At 34.5% G+C, this 9683-nt stretch overlaps 2 protein-coding genes across 2 annotated transcripts; one reads left to right on the top strand and one right to left on the bottom strand.

Annotated features, from left to right (window-relative positions):
* Nucleotides 1-2110: 2110 nt before the first annotated feature.
* EV154DRAFT_528399 (Sas10/Utp3/C1D family-domain-containing protein) lies at nt 2111-3506 on the top strand. Its single transcript, XM_051603582.1, has 3 exons — nt 2111-2194; nt 2252-2336; nt 2387-3506. Exons 1-3 carry the CDS (start codon nt 2131-2133, stop codon nt 3159-3161), a joined length of 924 nt encoding a protein of 307 aa, XP_051451614.1. The 5' UTR covers nt 2111-2130; the 3' UTR covers nt 3162-3506.
* Nucleotides 3497-5495, bottom strand: EV154DRAFT_528402 (uncharacterized protein). The gene is made up of 4 exons (XM_051603583.1): nt 5315-5495; nt 5125-5254; nt 5004-5061; nt 3497-4944 (listed from the first exon to the last, which is right to left on the bottom strand). The coding sequence occupies exons 1-4, from the start codon at nt 5377-5379 to the stop codon at nt 3554-3556; spliced, it is 1644 nt and encodes a 547-aa protein (XP_051451615.1). The 5' UTR covers nt 5380-5495; the 3' UTR covers nt 3497-3553.
* Between the last annotated feature and the right edge of the window lie 4188 nt (nt 5496-9683).

Raw genomic sequence — 9683 nt, forward strand, 5'->3', positions numbered from 1 at the left:
ATACATATAAGAAAGAGGAAACTTTTCTTTTTCTTCTTTAATAGTTACATATCTGAAGGCGCAATAGCGCAAGCAGGAGTCCTGGAGTTTGCTGAAGGTCAAACCATTCCTTTAGCTTCCTGTGCATTTATCCCTTTCCCTTTTAAAAAACAGTGTGGGGCGATGTTGTCTTAACCGCGTGTATTTACTCTTATTATTTGCCTTTTTCTTATGCTAATAAGGCTTCTTATTTAAAAAAGTAGAGGCTTTTTGAAAGGAGATAAATACTTGGAGCGGCTTTTTCTTGAAATAGATAAAGTCATACATCTTACAAGCCGTTTGACAAAAAAATATCAAGTAAACCTATCTCAAAAAGACTTTATCTCAAAGACTGACCAGATTTCCATCTTGGTTGATTATAACTATATGTATAAATGAATGCTTTTATATGACCTATTTTTAATATCGTTTTTCCTCTGTCAATCAAAACGGATAATATTTTCCCTTTGATTACTGCCTTCAAATTAGCACTTTTTTGCCTCCACATCACCACCTATTGCCTTTCACCACTTTTTGTCCCCAAATCACCACATTTTGCCTTCATATCACCACCTTTTGCTATAAAATAATGTATGTCGATAGGTATCTTAACCAATGCCGATGTGACTTCCCATATCCGCAGATCTTAATGACCCTTGTTATTTTGTGTTAACATCAAGATATCCAAATACATTTATAAAATTTGATTTTACCGAAAATGCATCAAACTTTGATACAATCTTCCAAGCACTAATAGTAGTGATACAGTACAACCACGAGTTTAACATACATAAAAAGAAAGAAAGTAAAATGTTGTCGTGTGGATGTCTCGCGTATTTTGTGATATTAAACGGATATCATATTATATTTAAATGTTTTGTAAAAATGAAATAAAACTGCTTTCTTTGAGTTAAAAGTTATCTTTGCATGATAGGTAAAAAGCACCGGGTTGTCTCAGAAACTCGTCAGTCACTCGTTGTCTTCTTTCCGTTTAACCTGGTAAATAACACGGACGAAGTAAAATTTTTGACAACGGCTTTATCAATCTCAATCTACAGAAGGGGATGAGAGAGGCATGCCTATCCAAATCCATCATATTGTTACCATGTAAATTTCATAACTTCATCGTGAGTATTTGTCGCCCATAATAAAAATAATCGAAAAAATACTACTAATATCGAACAATGTATATGAGTAATTATGCGACAAAAACAAAAGTTGTTTATCAAACTAACAGAAATTACACGGAGCTTCCTAGTAAACACAAAAGGGATCCTTACACATGATACAAACTTCCACTTTATAAGACCGTGTACATGGCGATGTTAGTCAATAAATAAATTGAATACCTTAGGCAAGTTAAAAAAGAGAAATTGTCGACACTCAAGAGATGCAATTTATAAAATAAGGTTGGAAGATCGTGTTATATTTGTCAATGTCAAAAATAAGGGATTACAGCGAATCATTTTAACCTTTTGCTAACAAGGGGGACAAAAGGGATCAATGTAAGAGAGTTATTGATCAATATCTCGTCACAAACAATGCGACCACCTATAGCAAACATATAAAGCTATCGAAAGGAACAAATATGGCTACATTAGGATCACTCCCTATTATAAACCTCAGCTAAGTCCAATCCAACAGTTTTCCGGTTCGTAAAAGTGAGCCCAAACATGTAGGTATATCGGATGAAGAGGCTTTAGCAGTATGTATCAGATATACATACAAATGGCACACGTCAATGCCATACAGAGACTCTTCGAATCCACATTTCTTTCAATTAATGTTTGAGTCGGTTTTCAATTCGCCGGTGGTGACGGGATTACTCACACTTTCATGCTTTTCAAATAGAAATTAGTACAGACTACTCAAGCAGTGGTGCTGTTTCATTATTGTATCTGGAATTAATTAATTAAAATTTATTCTTGGTGTTAGTGAAAACAACTGTTTGTCACTCGCTCAACGTATTCTGGTTTAAAACAAGGAAAATCTGATTCAGCAACTGTGACTGGTAATCCTTCATTTTTTTCATTATAGTCCAAACCCGGAGCCCTTTTTTTTTTTTTTTTTTTTTTTTTTTTCGAACCTGTTTCGTATATAATCAAATCGATCATGGCTGTAGCTGCAACAATGGAGAAGCCTGTTGAAAACGGAGCCGAGAAGAGCACCGTTGACGGTGTGTGTTTTTTATTACCTGGTGTAGAAAGAAAAAGACACTCATATTTATTTATAGAAACTGTCGAGTTTACTAAGCTTATTAAAGATCTTAAAGCAAAGATTATTGACATGAAGAACCAATTAAAACCACTCAAACAAAAGTAAGCACTGAACATAAGAAAATAACGACTGTCTTGCTAACATTTGGTAGAATTGATGACAAAAAAGTTGAAACTTCAAAGGGTGTATCTTTCCTTGAAGTAAAATATCAAGTTATGCTTCAATATATTCTCCAACTCGCATATTTTGTTCATCTTAAAATTTCTGGAAAGCAAATCGAAAACAGTCCAGTGATTGAATCATTAGTCGAGCTCAGAGTCATTCTCGATAAAATGAAACCTATTGAAAACAAACTTAAATATCAAATCGACAAATTGGTTAGAGCAGCTGTTGTCGAAACCACACAAAAGAATGAAGAAAAGGCAGCTATCACTACTTCACAAGCAGTGGCCGCAGACCCTCTTGCATTCAAGCCCAATCCATTGAACCTACTCAATAAGGATAACGATGATGAGGATGAAGAGGATGATGAAGATACCAATGCCGCAGGCGTTTACAGACCACCTAAGCTCGCACCAGTCAATTACGATGAAAACGCCGGTAGAAAGAGTGGAAAGAAGGAAAGAGACGATGCTCGTATGAAGGAAAAGGCATCCAGATCCCGTTTGATGAAGGATCTCATGACCGAAATGTCTGAGAACCCTGAAGAGATCGGTGTGTTTGGTGGTGTAAATGAAGGCACAGGTTATGGTGATAAAATCGATGGCCTCATCGCCGAAAAGGATCGTTACGAAGAAGATAATTATGTTCGTCTTGCTGTTACTCGTAAGGAAAAGCAAAGATTGAACTCTAATAAGAAGATGCGTTTCGAGAGTGAATTTGATGTAAGTCGCTATTGTTTTTCTATGTATTGCATTTTGTACTGACATGATTTTATTAGAACTTGAACGATTTCTCCAATTTGATCGGATTAGAAAATGTCGAAGAGCAAGAAAATGAACGCTATCGTAATGTTCTTAACCGTAAGAAGAATAAGGGCGAAGTCTATGAAGGCGGAAATAAGCGTGTCAGAGGTGATGGCGATGATGATAATGATGGAGATAACTTCCATGGATTATTTGATGGTGAGCGTACAGGAAGTAACCAATTCTCAAACGCAAGAAATAAGAAGAGGACCGGTAAATCAAAGAAAAGAAGATCATAGAGTCTTTTCTTTTGTAATTAGTTATTATATTAAAAATAAAAAAATAAAAAAAAAAGCACATTGTCATATTACATTTTATACAAAAAAGTTATTTTTTTTAACGAATTAAACTATTTAAGGTTCGAGACGCTTGGGGTCACGAGGGAACAAGCTTGAACGACGAATGTTACCGAGACCAAGGAAAAGCATAACAACACGTTCTAAACCAATACCACCACCAGCATGAGGAGGGGCACCAATCTTGAAAGCATCAATATAAGGTTGAATGGTAGAAATATCAACTTCATGAGCCTTTGCACGTTCGGTCAAGTAATCAGCATCATGGATACGTTGGGCACCGGATAAAATTTCCTCACCACGCAAGAAGAAATCATAAGAGTTGGAGTAACCAGGGTTCTCGGGATCAGGCATGGTATAGAAAGGACGAATGGCCAAGGGGAATTTATCGAGAACATAGAAATCGGTGTGATACTTTTCCTTCACGAGCTTACCTAAGAACTTTTCATTGGCAGTGCTCAAATCTTCGAATTCACCAACTTCAACACCAGCTTCTTGTAACATCTTGACACCTTCCTTGAAAGGAAGACGAAGAGTCTTGGGCAAGAACTCGAAATCTTCGAATTCATATTGCTTCTTGATAATTTCAATTTCGTTGGCATAACGAGACTTAAGGTTGGACAATAAGTAAACAATGAGCTCTTCCAAAACTTCCAAGACTTCATGATAATGCTCATTGAAAGCCATTTCCATATCGAGACCCATGAATTCAGTCATGTGACGATGGGTGTTGGAATCTTCAGCACGGAAGACAGGAGCAATTTCAAACACCTTACCAAAATCAGCAGCAATACACATTTGCTTGTAAAGTTGGGGAGACTGTGCCAAGAAAGCATTGGTCTTGAAGTAGTTAACCTTGAAGACATTGGAACCACCTTCGGAGGCAGCACCAATCAACTTGGGTGTGTGAATTTCCATGAAACCACGTTCGGTCAAGAACTCTCTGAAAAGCAAACAAACAGCAGATTGTAAACGGAAAATAGCGTGATTGGTGGTGGTACGAAGATCAAGCACACGGTTGTTGAGACGGGTATCAAGGTTGACACGAGCAAGTTGAGAATCTTCATCATAAGAAGACTCGGGGCGAGTGGCATCATCCAAAGAGAAAGCAAGACGGACATTGACATCAGAAACAATATGGATCTTTTCAATCGCAAGTTCGGCACAGCTAACGGTACAGCTCTTTACTTCCTCAACAGGCTTAACGATCTTACCTTGAACTAAAACAATGGATTCCGCAGAGATACCAACACAGAACTTGACCATTTGCTTGGAAATATGCTCCTCATCAACAGTAATGATACCTTGAATGGTAGAAACATTTTGACGGAAAACGAAGAAGCACATCTTACCACCGGTGGCACGAGAGGTTTGGACACGAACACGGACAGTGACAGTTTCACCGGCACGAGAGGCGTCAATTGTATCAATATCCTCGTACTTGGTACCTAACCATACACATACCATAAATCACACTATTCCCACCTTTTTTTTTATCGTTCCTTACCTGTGCGAGTTTGAGATTGATTCATGGGGAGCTTTCCGTAACGGTCGGTAGAATAATCCTAATATGGGACGTCAATAACCGCGTTTCTCGTAAACACAGCGAAAGAAAAAAAAAAACTTACGACATTAGCGGCGTCTCTTTCAGCTTTTTCAGCAGCAATCTTGGCAGCAGTAGCAGCCTTCTTTTCGGCCTTCTCCTTATCTTTTTGGAGTTTCTTGAAAGCTTTCTTGGTGATGGGCTTACCGGCATCACTGTTAAAATAGGAAAAACATGAGAACGAACATTTGACGTATTATCGTGGTTTCACATACTCAAAGAAAAGTTCCTCGACCTTTTGGGTGATGTCTTCTACGGGATCCTGAGCGGGAGCTGACATTTTATAATAGCTTTGTTTTTTTCAGGAAAAAAAAAGAAAGGAAAGGAAGCCATCCCCAACGGAAGAAGGGTTGTCGAAAAAAAAATCTAAAAATTATTGACTCAGCTAAAAACCGTCACCGGCGCTAAAACCATACTCTTACAGACCATGTTCAGAAAGAAAAAAAGGATCACACAAGTAGCCACGGTGAGTCATAGTGTACAGAAATTGCTTCCTTAAAACAGAATGTCAGATGCTATTTGGATTAAAAAAAGAAAGGTGATTCATAAAAAGTCACCGTAAATTGTTCGTGTTAAAGTTAGATCCAAACCTTAAATAAAATTATAGCCGGGTTTTGCAAGCACATCTTTGGGACAACCAATTTTTCTTAAGGACAACCAGGGTGCGAGTAGTCATAATATGGGATCAAATATCCTAGTGACACCAAGAGAGCAACTTATGTCCCATAGGCTGAATGAAAATATATTGCAATAAACATATCACAATTCTGTCTGCGTCGTCGTGGCTTACTTTCAATGTCTCGTTTGGATTTTACTCTCATATACCGAAGGTTAAGATCAACGGAGAACGTGGGAGAAAATAGTAACGATCCAAATATAAATAGTTCAGTATCTATTTGTTCATGACTATCACTTCATTTTTAAATGTATATCTTTAGTTCTAACTTTTAAAAATAGTAAAGAAACTTGTGACTACGGGAAATTTAGCTATCCATAAGACAAGTAGTACAGCAACATTCTTTGTCTACTCGATCATGGCGCAGTGTTCATACCATGATTAAAAAAGCTGGATATCAGGTATTTAGTGCAAATGCAAAATAGGATCATAGTCCGATAGGTACAATATAGTCTCTTAGCAATCAAAAGAACATAAAACAGCAAATACCCTCCCTCCCCCCTCCTATTTTTTTTTTCAAAAAAAAACCTCTTTAGGTCAGTAATTGCTTTCGCCATCTCATTTTTAATATGTCCTGATACAAAAAAAAAAAAAAAAAAAAAAAAAAATCATGGCAAATCCCGCTAAAAACGAGACATACCTTCTACTCTAAGGGTAGATATCACACCCTCAAAACCTATTACCAGTCTAATCGTGTTTTGGATCGATACTGTCTGTCCTATTAAAAGTTTTTACGTATGCCGATCATTAAAAAAACGAATAACATTGCAAAATCGAATTTTGTAGTTTAATAAACATGTATTAAAATACTTATATAACATGTTTGATTTTAAGAAAATTTATTAAGTTAATACGGTGAGCGTAACAGGGTGTCAAGAAGCGTACCTTGTTCATGAAGCCTTTGGTATTGTTACACTACCTTTTTCCCTTTCTTTGGTTTTTTCCCCAAACTCCCCTCATTCTTTTTTACTGTCTTTCACCCGTTTTTCTATAAAGAAGGCACCAAAAACAATGTAAGAGTCCAGTCTGCAGAGACTTTACCAAAATTCCTATTTCATGAACCACAAAATATCTAAACATTGAAAATGCCAATTTTCCCTGAGTGTAAAAATCTCAATTCCAATTTCGTACCCTACAATAGCCAAAGCTCGATTTCCCCGATTCCTGTTCTTTCTTTCAATTTAGAAGTTTGATTCAAACTATTAAATTTTAACCAACAATAGGAATTGGTAAGAAAGTCATATTAATTTTAGTTTATCCCCTACTCACAGATTTGTAGTTGGTTTCTATATTTTAAATAAAGTTTAAGTTACACGCATTAACACTCATATAAATGTACCCTTCTTTTTCTTCAAATAAATCTTCAGACTTCTTTTATCTCAATTTTACTTTGATTTTTAAAGAGCCTACCTTGCTCATCGCTTTTTTTGTTTTTGTTTTATATATTTTTTTTTTTTTGTAATATATAATTAGAAAACATCCTCACGAAAACCTTTAATTATATTAATCCTATAGCGTAAACATCTGTCATAAGAAGCCTACATACTTCAAGCAGTCACTACAAAGCCTTCTTAATCTCTCTTTAATATAAACAAATAAACAGCATCCTTACGGAAACATTCTTTTTGATTTAGTGATCCTATATCTAGCGTAAATATCTGTGATAAGAAACCTGCCTATTTTAAACAGTCACTGTAAAGACTCATCTACTCCATCACTAAGCATAATATTAAAAAACTTTTGCAATAAGAGACATTCTATATTATCTAAGATTCTGTACCGTAAAGATCTATCGAAAAGAAACATACGTACTTTAACCAGTCTTATGATAATGATTATTTTATTTTTACCTGTCATTAAAAATATCTTTTATCATTTATTTTCCTTACATAAAAACTACAACACATAAATTAAGATATAATCATCCTAAACAAAACCTGATTTGGTGCTCACTGTTACAGGGAAATAAAACTATCTCCTCAATGATCAATTAATTGAAATATAAGACTTATCGGGGCTGCCGAAATCTAGCACAAAATAAGAAAACAAATACTCATGCTTAATTTCTCAGGTATTTATATAAAATAACATAAAAAGTAAACAAACAAAGTTTGCGTTCCGTAACGCTCACTTCCAACTATTAAACCCCATGTCAAAAACACACTGCCAGCACTCCCAAGTCATAATAACAATTTAACATTTCTTTAATTAGTCTTTATTACTTCACCTTACATTGTCTTTAAGTTCCATCTAAATTCAAATTTTTAATTATTTAACATAGTAAGTTATTAATTGAACTTGAATATAACTTACATCATAAATCATCAAATTAAAGACTCAGTTGTATATTATTACCCTTTGAATTTTGCATTGAACTAATTTCTTCGCTAAAGTTATATAAAACCATAACTTTTTATTATCATTTCTAATTAAGTTCACTAATTTCACAATCTGGTTCTCACTATAAACACATCTGTTATTCTTTATTTTACTATTTATTTTAGATTTCATACCAATACCTTACAACAGTGCTACACGATAAGACTTTTTCTTTGTATCGTGTTTTCAATTGACGTATGCTTTCTTATCTTCAAAAGCAATAGACCTTGTGGTATTTGACAGAATAGTTACAATAGAAAAGTAATGAGATAAAAGTATATCTTTTATTAGAGGTAAAAAATAGACTAAAAGAACTCTGCTGCTATGAAATAACTGATCATTTGTATATTGCATAACTCTCCTGGGTTTTAACGATAAGTCAACCTTTCTGGTTTTGGAATAGATCTATACTTTGTTTCCCGCCTTGAGTCAAATGAATACTACTCGTTAGAATTGTTTCCAGTTAATGTTGTCCCATATCAGTGGATCGGGAGCATGAGTATTCTAATAAATCTTTAGTATTACGAGACACTTATTTATCAGATCATGCAACGGTTACTATAAAGATGGCATCTTGTTTGTCAAGTGTAATTGGCAATAGAACATAATAGTTGATCATTTATTCATTATCTTTGTAATGAATAAAATACGATCCCAAATATAAAATGTCTTATCGATTTTGTATATTTGGTTGTAGAAGATAGGTATCCATTAATTCATACACTATTTCTTTATACTCTTTATCAGCAATATACTTATATCAATATATAAGTAAATGAACCATTTATATTAATAGCTGTTCTACTCCCTCTCTGGGTATCTAATCCATTGAGAGAACTATTAATATTAAGTTTCTCTTTCTTATAATTCTTGATTTGATCTGAGAAGATTCTCTTATCGATCGGTGATATCGTAACTCAGTGGTATAGCATTCTGTATCCAACTGTCATTCGTATATCGTATTTAGGCCAATCACACAATTGTTAATATACAAGTATGTACTCGTATTAGGAGAAGTCGTATCGAAGTATACAAGCGTATGATAGTATGCAACATCAAAGGTTGATTTTATTTGATAATTTATTTATTTAAACGATTTGCTTAATTATTCTTATGTGAATCGTAACAAAATACGACAATACACAAACTGCACGTGGAAATAATGTCAAATACCGACGTTTATGATTATAAAATGTTATTTATTGAATCATTATATCACGTAAAATATGTAATATAGGAATAAAATTGAGAATTTGCACACGGCATATGATAAAAAAAGACTAAGTTATCCAATATACATAAAGTACAGTGAAAATAAGTGGAATGTTATGCGGTGATCTGCTATAATGTTGCTTTAAAAAAATTCATATCTATGACATAGATACCTTAAAAATGATTAAGGAGTCAATTACCCAATTTAGATAGTCAGTGCTAGTTATCATATCACAAGGTTACAAGAACACAGACTAAGGCTTACTAAAAATACGGAAGTACAATGTGTCTAAGATGTCAGTATGATAAATCGGTGA

The sequence above is a fragment of the Mucor mucedo genome, assembly GCF_025094135.1.
Source record: "Mucor mucedo strain NRRL 3635 chromosome Unknown EV154scaffold_180, whole genome shotgun sequence".
Lineage (NCBI taxonomy): Eukaryota > Fungi > Mucoromycota > Mucoromycetes > Mucorales > Mucoraceae > Mucor > Mucor mucedo.